Source organism: Spodoptera frugiperda, chromosome 28, assembly GCF_023101765.2.
Source record: "Spodoptera frugiperda isolate SF20-4 chromosome 28, AGI-APGP_CSIRO_Sfru_2.0, whole genome shotgun sequence".
Taxonomy (NCBI): Eukaryota; Metazoa; Arthropoda; class Insecta; order Lepidoptera; family Noctuidae; genus Spodoptera; species Spodoptera frugiperda.
The window spans coordinates 11,653,070-11,671,418 of NC_064239.1; the positions used below are offsets into that span (position 1 = coordinate 11,653,070).

At 36.7% G+C, this 18,349-nt stretch overlaps 2 protein-coding genes and 1 long non-coding RNA gene across 3 annotated transcripts in view; all 3 read left to right on the top strand.

Annotated features, from left to right (window-relative positions):
* Positions 1-599: 599 nt before the first annotated feature.
* On the top strand, positions 600-3,041 carry LOC118265277 (lysozyme-like). Its single transcript, XM_035578087.2, has 3 exons — positions 600-821; positions 1,175-1,333; positions 1,725-3,041. The coding sequence occupies exons 1-3, from the start codon at positions 689-691 to the stop codon at positions 1,853-1,855; spliced, it is 423 nt and encodes a 140-aa protein (XP_035433980.2). The 5' UTR covers positions 600-688; the 3' UTR covers positions 1,856-3,041.
* Positions 3,042-3,988: 947 nt separating this feature from the next.
* The window catches only part of LOC118265276 (START domain-containing protein 10), a 63,280-nt gene continuing 48,919 nt past the window's right edge, over positions 3,989-18,349 (top strand). The window contains exon 1 of the mRNA XM_050705816.1: positions 3,989-4,535. Coding sequence (XP_050561773.1) covers positions 4,365-4,535 — 171 coding nt within the window. The 5' untranslated portion in view covers positions 3,989-4,364. The remainder of the gene's footprint in view (positions 4,536-18,349) is intronic.
* Positions 10,228-11,788, top strand: LOC126912665 (uncharacterized). The gene is made up of 2 exons (XR_007707324.1): positions 10,228-10,751; positions 11,102-11,788. It is a non-coding gene; the product is annotated as an uncharacterized LOC126912665 (long non-coding RNA).

Here is an 18,349-nt window from a genome sequence, read left to right on the forward strand (position 1 = left end):
TGTACAATGTACAGTTGTAACATTTGTGTAAAACTTTTTAATATTAAATCATATCTCTGCTCACTATAAAGCGCTGTATACACTTGAGTAATGTACAATGTGTAGCTGTAGACATTTGTGTAAAACTTTTGTATTTAATGAAAAGTAATATATTGTCTTTTTCCGCGAGGGTTATGTGGAGGTTGACTGGTTTTGGCAGTTTCTTGTTGATCCTCTAAGATAGGAGTACCCTTTTGTATTGTCATATTATACTGGGCCAAATACCAAATTCATTCTTTTACGATTTTTCGAAAAACTGAAAAAAGAAAAACCTAATTAAATGTATACCAATATTATATGTATTTAATTTTGTGGGTTTAAAATTTTAATTTATTAATAAATAACGTTTTATTTCCTTGTAGATGAGTATTTAATAAATGGATCGAGATTACAGAACGTCTTTATTATCAAACCAGACTTTTCACTAACAAAACCTAACAATTAATAAATCGATACCACGATTATCAACGAAGTCTACACACACCTTAACAATTAGGTACAAAAACAAGATAAATACAAATACATAAAATATATAAAGTAGTTTTTGTTAAAAACTGATCAGTTTCATTTTACCGAAGAAACACATCGTGTGTACGAATATTTTGATTTGATAATTACTTTAATTGATAACCTATTGTAAATAAAAAACATGAAGCGGTTCATTTGTTTTTTAGTATTTCTTGCTGTCAGTGTATGCTGTGACGCGAAATATTTTAAGACGCATTGCGATTTAGTTCACGAATTAAGAAAACAAAAGTTTGCAGAAGATAAAATGAGAGATTGTAAGTATTATTTTAATATGTATATTATAATTATATTATTCTTTCTGTCGTCAATCCAAGCTTCTTTCTTTAGTATTGCCTATCTCTCAACATCATTCTATCAAAAAGTCTTTGCTCTACCATAAAAATATAATACACACAGTTTATCTATCATTTCTTTGGTTATTATGTAGTATTAGCGTGCTTTTGCACAAGACATGTGCTATTTAGCTATGGTGCGAGAATGTAATAGCTAAGCTGTGACACTATGTGACCGTTTCAGCTTCCTCCCGAAACCAGCCAAAAATTAATGTTAGAAATAGTTATACTAAGCAACATTTCTGCTTATTTAAAATTTTATTTTTATTTTCCAGGGGTATGTCTGATAGACAGCGAGAGTGGTCGCCGCACTGACGTCATAGGTGGACCCAACAAGAATGGTTCCCGGGACTATGGATTGTTCCAGATCAATGACAATTTCTGGTGCAGTAACAGCACTACTCCTGGAAAGGGATGTCGCGTCACTTGTGCTGGTAAGTTCAAGACAGATAGATAGGCAACTTCTATAAAGGTAACATATTTCCTCTTATTATGGTAACGTACGTGTTATCACCTAGGTCCTGGTACGGGTGTCGTTGATCAATTACTATTAGACGATCCGACTGCTCATTTGTTCAAAAGTTTGTCTTAAATACAATGGTGATTTAGCCGTTTAGGATTGTAAAAAAAATACTTGTAATTCGTTGTGTAAGTGCATGTTTATTCAACTGACTTTATTCGGTCTCCGAATTAATCTAGGAGCTTATGACTTATGTTAAAAACAGACAGACGACAGCCCTATGTGACAATTATTATTAAGAATTAAAAAGAGCAGTTACTTTTAAAAATACCTATATAATAATATATCGCCATTTTACTCTTCAGATTTGATCACGGACGACATCACAAAGGCGTCGATTTGCGCGCACAAAATCTTCAGGCGCCAAGGATTCCCCGCGTGGCATGGATGGACGAAGCGCTGCCAAGGAGACTTGCCTGATATTAGCGACTGCTAGTTTTAAAATAATTGTAAATGAATGAATGAATGAATATTCTTTATTGCAGATCACAGATCCATATAAAATGTTAGTAAAAGCTTGTTAGTAAAGTACTCTAATTAAATGTTAAAAATAAAAATGTCGACTGCACGGTTGACGCGGTGGCTATGTGACTGGCTGCCGTGTAACGTGAAGTGGGTTCGATTCCCACTCGCAGCAACTCTTTGTGTGATCCACAAATTGTTGTTTCGGGTCTGGGTGTTGTTGGCTGTGTGTTGGTATATGAACATATTGAACATGTATGTTTGTAAACGCACCCACGACATAGGATAAAATCCTAGCGTAGGATAGTACGTTTTCTTTAAAAAAAAAGTATTAAGTAATATGTCGTGTGACTGAAGCTTTGTACCTAACAATTCTATTGTTGCGGATTACCTTAAAAAATTAAGACTGGTACACCATTGTAATACATGTTTTTAATTTAATTAATTAACTACCGCATACAGAGATGTTTAATGATTACTTAAACTATTCCTTAGTAACGATTTTGTCTCTCCCTCTCTCTCTCTCAACGTCACCTTTTATCCCCGAAAAGGTAGGCAGAGGTGCACATTACGGCACGTAATGCCGCTATACAATGTACATTGTACACCCACTTTTCACCATTCGTGTTTTAAATCCCATGTAATAGGGGGCGAGACGTAACGATTTTATATGGAAAACAATAGCTAAGGACTGGGTTAAGTTACCATTAAACGACTCTGAGTACGGCGGTAAGAGTTTGTCAGCAATTGTCTTGTTTTTGCTTTGAACCGAATAACGAATGTGTAATGTGATAATGCTTATCAATACTTAGATTTTACATATATTAATAAGTTTAGAATTTTAAAAGTATAATTATTAGACCTAGATTTAACTTACAATAAACATGCCTATGATTATGTATTCGATTGTAATATATTTTAATCTGTCCGTCTGTATACCGTTATCTATAATAACAAAATTATATTAAAGCCAAAAAGTTTGTTTTCGCTAATCTCAGGAACTGCCGGTCGAGTTTGATAAAACTATTTTGCATTTGATAGCCCCATTCGGGACGGAGCACGTACGGTTCTAATGGTGTTACGGTTCGATATCTGATTCGATTAGACTGTGTAGGTGTAAGTACAGGTGAATTTAGGACAGATATTGGATTTACTTTTAATTACTTGGTAGTTTCATTTAAAACATTTAGTGTTTTTTTTAAATAATAATCCTATTTAAACATTTTCACATAAAATGTATTTTTGACAGTGCAGGAATTATATAATATTACTTATAGATAATACTACAGCCGTAGTTCGTAGCGCGTAAACGCGTAGTTCGTAGCGGGTTGTAAGTTCGTTGCGCGTAGTTCGTAGTGCGTAGTTTGGACAGCGTAGCAACGTTTTCCTTCTTGTGCTCACTAAACGGGCGAATCAGCCACATAGCAACTGTTTACAAACTCTGCACCTTAGTCAATATGCAAAGTAAACCATTTTGATAATAGTAAAAGTACGGTAAAATTAACAGACACATTTTATAATATTTTTTTTAACGAATAGTAGTATTAATCTGAGGGCAGTGGTATCTACTAAAACGTTAGATCGACATCTAATGCTTAGCAATCGTGTATGAATTCGTCAAGTCTCCAAGGAATACAATAACTAGAAGACTTAGTGCCTGTTACCAAGTACCAAGCACTTATCAAGTATAAATATCATGAGTAAGTTATTAGAACTTAGAGCAAAGTGGTTAGCTCGGTGGAAACCGCTAGCTTAGTAGGGACAGATATTAAACCATTAATTAAACTGAATGGATGGCGATGTCAGGCCGTTACGGTACAGCGCACACAAGGGCTTCTGTCTATAAGTAATTAATTAACATTACATCATCGCTGTTCTTAGAGATTTAGGCTGCTGATGGTGAGATTGCAAATTGTAACTAATTTTCTACTAAGATTATGTTTCTCTACTGTGAGAGATATGTCTGGTTAGTTTGAGAATGAGAGTCAAACTCACAGTCCCACTTGATATTCATATCGTTAAGAAGGTATAGTCTTTACAGAGTAATCTATGATGTTGTTATTTCAAGTTGGTTATAAGTTTATTTCAGCTTAAAGTTTTCGTTTTAGTTCAATAAGTTGAATGGGGTAATTAAGCAGTTTGGTGATAATTACTCGAATTAACTTCCTATAATTAATCAAAGTTAATTTGAACTCCTAGAGTCTAAGTGGACGGAAATACCACATTTCAGCAATTTATCCAATTTGACAACCCTGAAAGTAAGTAAAAGAAAATGATTGTCACTCGAGACACTCACAATGGGACAAGTATCGAAGAAACTCAGGAAGAAAGTCAATTGGCAACTGCCAGCAATCAAAATTAAAAAAGAAATGAAATTAAAATGGCGGTCGCATCTCCGCGCATGCGCGTGCCATCGACTTGCCTAGCTAGCACTGGACGGCGGCAGTTCGCCGTTCGCATCGCGTTGTGATGTTCGCGCTCGAATGGGAGGCGCGGGATGGGCGCGCGGCGAAGCGCGCGTTGCAGATGACTCGGACTTTGAAGCACTGAAGAAGCTCCTCGAATCAGAAGTAGGCTGGACGCTGGAGTACGAGAAGGATGGTGTCAAAGTTTGGGCAGAAGACGCGGCACACGGCGCGCTTCGAACTGTCAAGGTGTGTTGTTGTATTCACATTTGAAAACAAATAGTAAATAACTGTTTCTATGGGTACCTAAAGCCTACGACTGTACTCAACAATTCTAGTTTGAACTGGTTATTATTTACCAGTGCGATAGTCATTACTTAATAGAATTTCATTTACTAATATCAGATAACATGTAACCTTGTAATTTGTGGCAATAAAACATAAATGTTAATGCTTAGCTAGTATATACCTGTGCCCGGGTACCCGCAGCTGCGTTGACAACTTTTTTTACTTAGTCACCACTTTGCTATGCCGACAAGTCTGGGGACACTTTATTCGTAGAATTATTAACGTAATCAGGAAAGTTTTGGCAACTGTTTGAGCAATCCTTGTGTAAGTGAACGTTTAAACTTGTATACAGTCGTTCCAAATGATACGAACGGAGAAAATTTATGAAAATGAGATTTCCCCTTTTTGGAATTTTTGAGCGTCATGATGTCATTACGTATGCGGATGTTGCTGGTAAATGGCAGTACACACGGAATATACATATCTGCAAGGTTATCACATGCAAGGACGATTTCTTCTATCATATGGGTATTATTGACAAGTAAAGTACTTGCATCAAACGATTAGAATTGCGACTGTTAAGTGAGAGGTCGCGGTTTCATTTTCCCGGTTCTATACTATGAATTCCATTTAAGAGGTCACAGTTTGGTTCTATACAGCTAAGTTACATGAGTTACCCTTCTGGAGATTACCAGGAAGCATGATATTATGTTTATCACTCACATATGAATGTTACCACGAATTGAATTTGGCTATTTCAAATGTCCCTAAAAGGGTCTTAGTCTCAAGGGCCCAAATTCCTAGTTCCTACTAAGTATAGCTCTTTTATGTTAAAAGTTTTGTAACAGTCGTATTTAATTTAATTGTTAATTTAATATAGTAACTAGTTTCAGTATTCTGGGTAAGCTAAAATGACTTTCAACCGTTTTCGTTTACGATCCGAGTTTGTTTAGGTCCAATTTGGCAATTAAGACAAAGTTCGTTTGCGACGGTATGAGGAGCGCTCTGCATTTTGATGTTATGGCTTTTATTGCCTTATAGGGCTATAGCTACAACCTCCAATGGTAATATCGTTGTTTTATAAATTTATAGCGTTAGTAATTGGATCGATTATAAACAGCTTTACATATTGGTTCGATGATTTTGTTTCTAAGGCTCTGTAATTAAGATATACGACACAGTGGACTGTTCGTGAATATATGATTTCTATGAAACTGGTCTTATCGTCATCTCAATAAGTTTATGTTATCATAGTTTATTCTTCTACCAAAATGTATGTCGAATCAGTCCATTGTAAATAGGATATACCGCAATGCTTTTGAAAATATCGATATTATTTTGCCCCACTCAAAGTAAAAGTGTCTTTTAGAAAAACTCATTTCCTTAATCCCATCGAAAGCTTACAAAAACCAGGAAAATTCCATAAAACAGTAATCCCGTTTAGAATAAACAGTTCAGAATCCCTGAAGCTCTTTTCATAATACTCATGTAAGTTTTACAGTGCAGTAGATAACGGTACATGGAAATTAGATAAGAATTTGTATGGATAGAGTGATGGTGTACGCTAGGTGAGTGTGTGAGACACCTGCGCGCTGCGTTCAGCCAATAACGTAATGCCTAGGTATTTTAAAAGCTGTTTTCCGCATATGCTCATTGGCGCGTGGTCCATTCCGCTTATGCTAGCTGAACGGTTTTGGCTTACGTAGTACGTTTTTGACTTAAATGGTGATTTATACATTGTACTTTGGTGCTTTTTTAAAATTTGTTTCTCTGGGTTAAGTAGTCTTATTAAGTTAGAAAGAAAGAAAATCAGTTTATTTGCACCGTTACAAGATATTGCAGGCAAATAAGAAAATAACCTAACAATTGGTGTTGCTTCTTACAGCGTCACTTTGTAATTATTATAAGTTTTGAACTGTATATAATTATTGCTTAAAATCAGCGCTGTGACTCGAGCTTCGGCATTTTAGCTGAACACTGGCCTTATTGTGCTGTGTTCCTTATTTATTTACTTTTAAATTATTACATTGTTTTGCATGCATTACTTTATAACGGTTCAAATAAACCTGTTTTTCTTTCTTTTTTTCTAACATTTACAATTGGATAAACTTATAACACAAATGGTGAAAAGTGGGTGTACATTGCATAGTGCCGTAATGTGTACCTCTGCCTACCCCTCCGGGGATAAAAGGCATGACGTTGCTTTTACAATAAGACAAACTGAACAAAAAGTAAGGGTTGCCTTCACAAATACCAACAATTTTCTACCCATAAATCTAGTATTCGTCAGCTGTTGTATTGTGTCACAATTTAACGTCAACTTTATAGCTTCACCCACAATGTGTGGTTTATCGCCCCAAGTCATAATGTCTTGTGATTGTTTGCCTATATCGGTTATAAGAGATTCGGGATGAGCTTAGTAAAATTAGTGAGCCTAACATAATATTATTTTACCTAACATATTATTACACCTGGGTTTATTTATGGAGGTGGTATATGTACAGGATGGCTTACTTGATTACTGGAATCCGTTATCCTCTACCACCGTACGCACATATATTAGAGCCGATCATGAGGTCCTATTTTTTTATGAAACGTGCACACGTATCACCTGATGGTAAGCAATCACCGCCGCCCATGGACACTTGAAACACCCGAGGCGTTACAAGTGCGTTGCCGGCTTTTTAGGGGTTAGGAATTTAAGGGCTGTTGTTCGGGAATCGGGGATTGGGAAGATTGGGAAGGGGGGAATTGGGTCTCCAGTAACCTCACTCACACAACGAAACACGGTGGTGTTTTTGTAAGTATGTATGTATTAAAAAGTCTCTTACTCTTATAGTCTTTTCCCAATCTCCCTTAACCTGTTGTGCGCCGAAACGCGGATCCATGCGAGGCACAATATATTTTCTATTGTGTCTTGTACATCGTCAGTCAATCGATTAAACCTTAACTAAAGGATACTTAACTTGACGTAACACCTAAACTAACCCCTTACTTGTGCTATTAGGTGTCACTTATAAATTGGTCAAAACCAAAATATCGCTAAATACCACTTAGGGAGAACTTAGAGGTTCCTTAAAATTTAGCAGAGATTGGCGAAAACGAGCACTAGTCTTTTATACTCTGTAGGGACGGTAAGTAATTGTAAGGATAGTAAGTAAGAACCTTTCGTGGGCTGTATTTTGTCCTGGAGTGTATTCCATTGTAATAGGGTGCGACCCTTTTGTCGGGTCGCCGCAATTCTTCTTACACCCAATGAGGCGTTCTCTTGTTAGTTTTATTCAATTATGGACTCCTTATTTCCAATCATCTGTGTACATCATACATACATTACTTCACACCTGTCTCCCATGGGGTAGGCGGAGACAAAGGACTGCCAATTGCGACGAATCTCACATTCGCTTCATCAACAGTCATCAGTCTTTTCATGCGTGCTTGTCAGTTAAGGGTACTCTTAATTTGCCCCTTCTTTAATACAAAGCCAGTAAGTCATCTAGGGCGTCCTCTACCGACGACCCCATTCATATTCGCCTTGTACATTTCTTTCGTAAATCTGCTTTCATCCATCTTTTCTACATGTTCAAACCATCGGAACATTTCCTTCTCAATCCTTGTCACTACATCGACATTCAAGCCGCATCTGATTCTTCTGTATTGTCATTTCACTAGATACGAGTCAATCAAATAAACCTCTGTCATAGATCTCGTTTAGAAATCAAACCAGGTCCTAAGAATCAGGTACATATTACGTAAATACCATCTAGCATACAAAATTGTAATACATAGGCAAAACGTGGTTCGACCTGGCAATCAGCTTCGCGTTCAACTCATACAAGGCACTACTTCTTCAGACAGAGCCAATATAAAAGGCTTATTTCAGCACAAAGTACTGTATGTTTAATAAAACGTGTGTAATATACCTAGGGGCGGATTTTGTGGTGAGCTCATAGGATCCAAGCGAATAAAGTGACGTTTTTATTCGACCTTGCTTTATCTTTTTCACTAGTCAAAGCCCCGTTAGGCATTGACAGATTGAAAGGCTTTGGGGCTGTGAAACAATGAGCAATTTTGTTTTTATAAATTGTGTCATTGTTGTGTTTTTATTGTGTGGATTATTAATTTTGTTTTTGGCAGTTTGTCCAGTAGTTGCAGGTGTGTGTGTGTTGTCCATTATAATATGTTGACTGCGCCATATCTGTGCGATTATAATCCCCGGCTACGGCCTGGAACTAATCGGACACACTCGAACATTTTCGTGGGGTACCTAATTGTATTTATGATTTAGTCCCTCTACTAATCACTAAAACAAAAAATATGTTACGACTACCATAATAAAGTGTATAACATTTTGCAGAGATTCTGTGTGATTTATCTTTGCATCTGTCGTGATATATACTGCTTGTGATTTACAACCCCGGTTAGGGCCTGAAACAAATAAACACAGTCAAAAATTTACGTGGACAAGCCAACTTATAATTTCTCTAGATAGATCTCTAGATCTTTTAGACCTGTAGTAATCACTAAATCAAAAAATATGTTACGACTACAATAAAAAAAAGTGAATAAAACTATCACTTTTTACTCAGAAATAGTTGAAGCAGTTCTTGATTCTAACTTCGGAGCCTTGCAGTAGAAGTTGGCGTTGCGTGGCCAAAGTTTGTCACAATCGTTGGCGTTTGTCGGTCTGTTTGTGGTTGTTCGCTTAGGTTTGGATACCCGCCGGTAACTTTGCAGAGATTCTGTAACTCTGTGTCATTTATCTTTGTCAGATTCCTCTGTGAAATGTCAAAAATTATAGTAATATTTCTTGTGATGATACAAGATATTTTCTGTCAGCCTTTCTACCTTTATATAGGGATTTTGTGATGGCCTGGAGGTTTAGGACGCCCGCTTTTCATACATGAGACTGCGGGTTCGAAACCTACTAACGGCAAGTATCAATGTGACTTTTTCCGTGTTTTATATGTACTTTCTAAGATTATTTAGACACCACTGACAAACGGCGAAGGAAATCATTATCCGGAAATCTGGCTTATAATTTCTAATTGTAGGTTTGAAATCGTCAACCCGCATTGAGCAAGCGTGGTAATTAATGCATAAACCTTCACCGTGTGAGAAAAGTGGCCAAAGTACTTTGTTTTTGGTCAGTAATGGCCACTTATAGGCTGATGATGTGATATCTGTTCGCCTGCAGCTACAGTTTTGCCTGCGCGGCCCTTAACTATTACTAATTTACATTATTCGGTATTTCTAATACGTAAATAGTATAATTTTAGATACGTTTATTTTACAACAAACGACACAAATAGGAAAAAGTTTTAATGAAAACCAAAAAAAGAAAACACTATTCTGTTTAGCACAAATGGCCATTCCGTGTCACGATTAAACATTTAAACAACTGTAATTTAGATTCAGTAGCAAGGGCGACACAAACACAGCATTAGTAATAAAAGAGGAAAAAACAAATAGCTAACAGAAAAAAAAATCGGAGCTGCGGACTGCCTAGTTACCTGCGGGTTATCGGGGCTCCGACTCGAAAAGCAGGAGTAAGAACGGGGTGGTTTTTAGTGAATCTGACTCCCTCTCGCATCGCCCAAGGCGAGAAAAGTAGTTGGATGATTATCCTCCCTCAAAAAAAATGTAGCTTATTTGACAAAAAGCGAAAAAAAAAAACATTCAAAACACTCGTCCCTATAAATAATTACGTTCCCTTTTCAAAATATTTTCATTGAAAAGAATCACAGGCCTACATAAAATGGAACACAAAATTCTTTTCAAACTGCGTTCGTGTCGAGCTGAACGCTCCCGTTATGTTCGGTGACGTTCATTTATCACACTTTGTGATACGTGACAGATGCTCTTGTGAATCTGTGGTTCATCAACGTTGTTAGAATAATGGCGTCGAACAGGGCGCGGTCGCTACAGATAACAGTTGTTTTGTAACTGAAACATAAGGGTTTTTGATTTGATTAAATGTTTTTTTCCTGTGTTCTTTGTGTTATATGCAGGTATTTAATTAATTGATTCATTAGAAATGTAATATTATGACCACAAGGTACTGTAGCATAGTATGGTAGACTATGGTGAAAATAAAGGCTTTCACTGCACAGTTCAGGCGGTGGCTGGGCAACCGGCTGTCACGCAACTCATAACTCGTGTCGCAGATTCAATTCCGCAGTAAGTAATCCTTTTTGAGATCCACAAATTGTTGTTTCGGGTCTGGGTGTGATGTGTATGTTTGTAAATGCTCCCACGACGATGTTTTTAGAAAAAAAATGTGTAAAACGGAGTGTGTTAAAAAGAGATATAACCAATAGTGTGTAGATAGGGGTAAACCTCACTTCTAAAAACAAAATTGCACTTAATAGCATTTATACCTACCTACTTCAATAAGTGATATTAAAATGTGTCATCTAACCAGTTACGTTGAGAAACGTACGGTGTACGTAATGAGGCATGAAAGTCCTACGTTGACGATGCTCACTCAAATGGCATGAAAGTAACAGTAATTTGCACATCTATTTCAGGACTTCACAAGGGTAGGGGGACCCAATCAATATTGAAGGCCGTGAAGAAATGAAGACTATTCGGCCGGAAAGGATCCGCCTAACATTTCTTCAGAACCCTTAGTATGAGTTTGCTTTACGTTTGAACGAAAACAGCGGTGCGTTCGGCACTCTGATTGGCTGGCGCGAAACAACCAAGCAACCTGAGCGCCGAACGCGCTCTCGTTTCGTTTTCGTTCAACATAAAGTAAATTCGTACTAAGGGTCCTGTAGTATGTCTTGGACTTCAAAGAACGGTCGTCTCCCATGTCTGGAGCTGCTGGCTTTATCTTGTTATTTGTAAAGATTTCTCTTATAAAGACTTGTAAAAATGATTGTACGAGCAACTTACGACCGTAGCCAAAACCATATTTTATGAAAAAGGGCTACAGAAAATTAACCGCCGTACTCAGAGTCATTAAATGCTCACCATATCCCACTGAGAATTAAGGCATTTGGTAAGCAGTGGTCACTAATAGGTTGGTGATGTGATGTGAGTCCGCAGGGTGTAAAAACTAATTCAAGATTATGACTCCCAATGTCATTTTTATACTCCCAATGTCATTTTTATACTCATCATCAAATACGAGAAACAACCAAATGTCATCAATTTAACTCTGCAACGAATTTTTGATCAATGCTTTTACAAAAACGCAATTATGCAGCGCACTCGAGTTGTATTATCGGCGCCATATTTTATTCAGCGTGTTCCAGTATACATGAGTAATGGGTGCATTGCCTGCCTATGAAGTTGAATAGTCGATATAGTTGTTATAAGTAGGAGAGTTTGTGACTACTACGGAGGCCTTTTCTGAAATAGGAGCTAAAGAAGTTTCACAGAGAGGTTTAAGGATGACATAAAGGTCTCCATTTTATTTAAGGGGGGAAAATCATCCAATGTCTTCTTCCGCCTTGGGCGAGGTGAGAGGGAGTGCTAGACTCTGACTAAGAACCATCCCGTTCCTTCTGCTTTTCGAGCCGGAGCCCAGGTAAACCCGCTAGGTAGTCCGCAGCTCCTGATATATATGTAGGTCTCCATGGGGAAGTGCCATAACAGTAGGCGTTGTACAATGAGAACTCCGGGGTTGGTCTATTAGGAGAAGCCGGTGTTTCCTTTAGTTGCAGATGGTGGCCACCGGGGAGGTTTTAGTGAGGTAAAAATCACACACTCCCTAGTTTTTTGCCTAAATCAATCCCTAATATTCGAAGGTTTCCCACCGTCAACAAAAGAAAAAAAAGGAACTAAAGATGTATGTTACTAAAATTATTTTATTTTTAAAAATATTGCATATACCTATACAATGATACGATAAAGTTTTAAATATATCGCATATAATGATACAATAAGGTATTATGTACTTATATAATTTGGAACCGGAGCTACGAGTTACAGGGCTCGAAGCATGACATGAAACGGGGTGGTTTTTAGTTAGCAAGAGTCTCACACTCCTTCTCATCTCACCTCACTCAAGTTGAGAAAAAACATTGGATGATTTGCCCTCCTCAAAAAAGGGACATAGGCGCGTAAGACATTTTAGCAAGAAGCGTATCTTTATATACAAAATTACGAGATAAGTTAACAACTTATCTTGGACATACTGAATTTTGCAGACACTTAATACAAACTTCAGTGTTCGCCTCGGGATAACACTGCCAAAATACATCCTAAAATATTCCTATGTTTAATTCTAAATTAGATTGCTCGGTTGGTGTACTAGGCAACCAATGTGCTCGGGTTTTATTCCCGCATGAAACCATTTTAAATGTGATCTACGAATTTTTGTTCTTGGTATGGGGTGTGATGTGTTTATAAATTCTAAATGTAATCTTGACACAGAAAGCAATCCCAGTGTCTTTAGTGCCATATATGTAATTTTAAAACTAAAAAAAAACTAGATAAAGGATAAGTTTTGATCGGACAACCAAACTAAGTACTCAGATCAACTCGTTGCATCATAATGAGAGAAGGCTTCATAGTTAGGTCAAACCTTCTCCGTGTGAGAAGAGGCCTTTGGTCAGAAGGGGCCACAGGCTGTTGATGATGATGATGCATCGAAGGCTTTATAGTTAGGTACAAACATGTCTAAAACGTGAACATTTTCCATAGGTGCACCAAATTCTATCTAATCAATATCTATCCCGTTTGTAGTCTGTGGCGATAGTAAAGCTTCTAAAGTCTTTAAGTTAATTGGTGTTTGAATATTCTATTGGTTTGTTTGTTGGCAAAATTAGCATTGAACAGACGAGCTCTTGCATAACTAACAACTAATTGCACGTGTCTTAAATGCAGTAATTTGAAGTTAGGAATGCATTAGAAATAATGCTTTATTAGAGGTTTATTTGAGTTGTTTTTGGGTTAGCATCTTAGGTAATATTTTAAAGTTTTAACCAAAATGTTGTTGTATTTTACATTAGTATTATTTAATAATGCTATTAAAATTACAACTGGTGTTAAATTAAGAATTAAAACTGTGATTTTTCTATGTAAAGAATTGCATTGAGGATTATAAGAAATTATAAAAGTTGAGTATTTCCTACTAAATGTATAATAAAATCAGCGACTACTAAAAGCGTGGCCAATTGTAGTATGGCCAATAGATATGTAAACGGACTCAAAGGAGTAAAATAATAAGTAAAAAAACTGAGATACTTTACACACAATTTTTGTATGTTTATTATAAACTGAAAAAGTGTGATATTTAAGACGTGTCATGTCATCACGTCTTTGGCGTGGTGAGCACATTTTCCATCTGTTGACATCTAAACACGTCCCTGGTGCTCAAAGGGTTAATAAAGAAATTATACTAGAACTTTCCACGAACTAACCTAACCATTTCATAGAGTGATAAATAACTAATACATTGTCCCCAAGTCACCTTTGGCTTTATATCATAAATTGCTGTTCCGAACGTCAAATACTTTCAAACAACTCCCAACTGACCACAAACTCTGAAGATTGTATTAACTTGTGACAAAACTAAGTTGGAAAACTGACCTTCGGATTAAGGGATTACGCTCGGATTTTGAATGGCGACCTGTTACCTTTTAAGTATATATTGTTAAGCCATGAAATTATCTTCGAATCTTTGGGAAAATCTGCGGTTCTATTCACTTTGTAAAAATTGATTTTGTTGAGTTAGTTGTGATTTTTTGTCACACACTGCTGTGATTAAGGATAAGAACACTGAAGTAGTGAAGTGAATGTTTTTATTTCATTTATATCAACGACAGAGCCTTCCTATCAATGGATGGGCATTATTCTGGCATTATTTCAACTTGTAATAAATTAAATCACTGGTGACCATTAAAGTAACACTTCTACTACCTAGCCGTTTTTCATTACCTCGTAAAATAAAAGTAAAACGTGAGTAAAACTCATAAATTCGCACAATCCCGTCAATACATACAACCTAATTAAAATTAAGAAAAAAATTCACACACAAATCTAATTTATAAAAGAATTCACACACACACAGACACACATTCATCATGCATCTAATATAAACGATTCCCGCGTAAATAATAATTGAATTATCAATATGGCGTCGCACAGCAGATTTATGTCGACCATAGATAAGGAAGCTTGTTTTATTCACGCAACGTTATTTATGGTCACCGTCCATTCCCGCGGCAGATATGTGCGGATACCGCGGATACGCCATTAAAATAGGCTTAACGTTTCAGTTTTCATGACACGATAAATTCAATGGAAGCTCATAAAACCTTAACTTTGGGTGTGATAAAAATCACAATATTCACAATGAAAAAATACCAAAATTTATTTTATGTCCGTGAAAGTGAAATATACTAGTTTACGGTTTTCTAAGCTCCTTAGATTTACTTTATTGCGTACCTATAGAATGAAATGATTTGATAATAGATATTTGTCTAATATAAATACGTAAAGTATTCAGTTTTGGGAACGGAAATTAGCAATGAATTATTAATTGTCTTTACCTAGACGATTAAACACGTGGGAGAGGTTTATACTTTATATCGTATAGGTACATATCCATTAATAATGTATATGCATCGTTAAGTGTGGGAGAGGCATGCTTCGGCACGAATGGGCCGGCTCGACCGGAGTGATACCACGGCCTCACTGAAATCTGACGTGAAACAACGCTTGCGTTGTGTGAATGAGGATACCGTTGGGATGATTTTCCCACCTCAAAAAAAAGGCCCACTTACACCCCTTCCCTATCTTTCCTATTGCCGATTCCCGATTAACCCTTAAATAAGGTGACCCGTCGGCTCGTTTACTGGCTTATATCAAAAAAATAATCCGTTAAAATCTAACATTGTAGGTACAATGTACACTTGTCTTCATAAAAAAACTAATTTACACAATTTATTTCGGTAAAACAATATTTAAAACTAATTTTCTTTATTAACCTAATTTGCTTAAAACGTTACATTTCGTAAAGCACCTAAACTACACAATATTTAAACACTAAATGGCAACGAAACTTAAAAGGCAGTAATTTAAATAAAATAAAAAGAAGTAAATCATAATAAAAATAAAAGATGGCGGCTAAATAAGGGAAAATGGCGGGAGGTATAAAACTGGAGTGTTTCTGTTGATAGTTTTCTTCATAAATTCATTAGGGAGGCGTCTGTGGGGGGACCGAGTCGGGAAGTTGAACTTAAACCTGTTTAAACAATACTCCGAGGGCAGTTAATGTCGCAGCCAGCTGGTACGTGCGCTAGGGTTGGCAACATCTAACTTGGAGATGTCAAACGTGTGTTTGTTTATGCGATTGTTCGCCTGCACTGTTTAGGTATGCAGCGGCTGGGAATATTTTAGGTACCTAGAAATGGTTATTTCGAGTCTCAAGTGTGATATGTATGTGGATTGTGAAGTTTATAAACGTGCAGGGCAACGTTTCTTCAAAAATATTTTTTGCCTTTTTTTTTTGAGGGGGGAAAATCATCCAATTACTTCTGTCGCCTTGGGCGAGGCGAGATGGAGTGTCAGACTCTTACTGACTAAAAACGACCGCGGTCCTACTCTTGCTTTTCGAGCAGGAGCCCCGGTAACCCGCTAAGCAGTCCGCTGCTCCGGCATACATAGATCTATTGATAATCATAATGAATATACAGAGGTACACTGTACAACAGAACATGAACATGTGCCTAATCAGACAACAGTTAGTATACCCTGCACTCGGTAGTGCATTACAGACTTTACTGTTCAAATCACGTTATGTGTATGTGAAAAATGACGCAAAGAGACAACATTTTTAAAAGAAAGCAATATAAATATCACGATTTTTCTGAAGCGTGAACAATGGACGCTCGCAGTCTGACCACGGCTAAAGTGACTTAAGTAAGCTTATACTTGATCCGCGTAGCTTTAGCTCAACCACAGGCTCTTACACTACACCTCTGATATATCATATATGTACCTCTGATATATCATACACGTTGCTTAAATAAAAACTTTTATGTTTATGTAAGATGTATATGAAAGTTTGAGGATTTTTGATAGTTCTTTGAGTAATTAGTTCATGGTGATAGTAAGCAAATACGCAACGTCACGCCTTTTATCCTCGAAGGGGTAGGCAGAGGTGCACGCTACGGCACGTAATGCCGCTATACAATATACACTCACTTTTCACCTTTTGTGTTATAAGCCCCATGTAATAGAGGGTGAGCCGATTGCCATATACTGGGCACAATTCCAGACACCGTTCTACCACCGAGAATTCTTCGAAAAGAGTTTTTATATAGTAAGGTAATATTAAGAATAATTATTCGGATGGAACTCTCAGTTTCTAAATTGAAAGAATATTTTTGTTATAGGAGATATTATAATATCTATTGTATTCGATGTCAATGCGTATTAACATTAAAATTCGTACCTAATTATCTCGCGCACTTCTACTTAGCGCCGTGCTGAGAAATAAGAACTACCTTAAGTAATCATTAAATATTTCTAATTGTGACAGCACTACAGATTATATGTGCCTAATTTATTCAGTGGAAACGCAGTGAATTGTACTCTAGCTTAGTTTTTAAAATGTATTTATATGTAAGACACATAGTACAATTGTTAGTTTTTACCCAAAAAAAGATCGTATAAATATATTAGGTACGTAGTACGGTACCTACAGATAACACAGTTCGTTTTATAAGCCCTAACAATTTTATCTCAAGTAAACCTACTTACATAAATCATTTGAAATAAAATTTCTTTTGAAACTCGGACGGTTCTGGAATTGCTAATAAAGAACTGTCAAGCTGTTCTATACTAGCTGTTGGCAAAAGGCAACATGAATAGAAAAGGATTTTTATACTAAGAACTCTTCGATTTCAATCAAAATAAAATTCCTGATGTAAGTTTCCGATCTTGGCTTCGCTGCCTGCTTCGTAAGCAGATCTTTACGTAACTCAAACTCAAACTCAAAATATTTATTTGCACGTTAAGGTAGGTATTACAGGTCTTAATTTGTATTGCTTTATAGTCTACAGGTGTAAAAATATAATCTCTGTTTGTAATTACTTTTCTGTAAAATTAGTGTTTAGATTCGAATGTTTCACATTTATACACATGTTTTATATGCAATTAATTGTCATGCGGATAAAATCCACTGCGGCTCCGCCCTTTATCTTTTTGTTGACGAGAGGAAATCTTCAAAAGGTGCCTAGCTTTTTGGGGAAAAAACTAGGTAGTGTGTGATTTTTACCTCACTAAAACCTCCCCGGTGGCCACCACCTGCACCTACAGGAGGCACCGGGTCCTCTTAGTAGACCGACCCCGGTGCGGCTCCGCCCTAGTGCAGGTTAATAATAATTGGCGATCAATAAAAAATATCACTTTTATTTGTTAGCATAACTTCGTACTACAAACATTTGTGTATCTATATCTATAATACATTTTGACTTGATTTTCTTTTGTCTATCACATTTAAAAACTTCTTAAATCCATTTTTCAAATACCCAACAATTACTAACATTTCTCACTCCCTACTTTTCCAAGCTTAACGACATTTCATATTAGCACAACCCTAGCCAGTGACTCGGAGCATTAAGCTGCCTTACGGCGCTGGGCAATAAATGTGTTGGACGGGGATAATGTATTGCCACACACTGCTGAAACAGCATGACTTGCTATACATACGAACATACATGAATTCACGCCTTTGTTAGGTAACACGATCATTGCTTACTTGCTTTAGTTATTTATTATTTAGTCATTACATACTTTAGTTTTCATCACATTTTAAG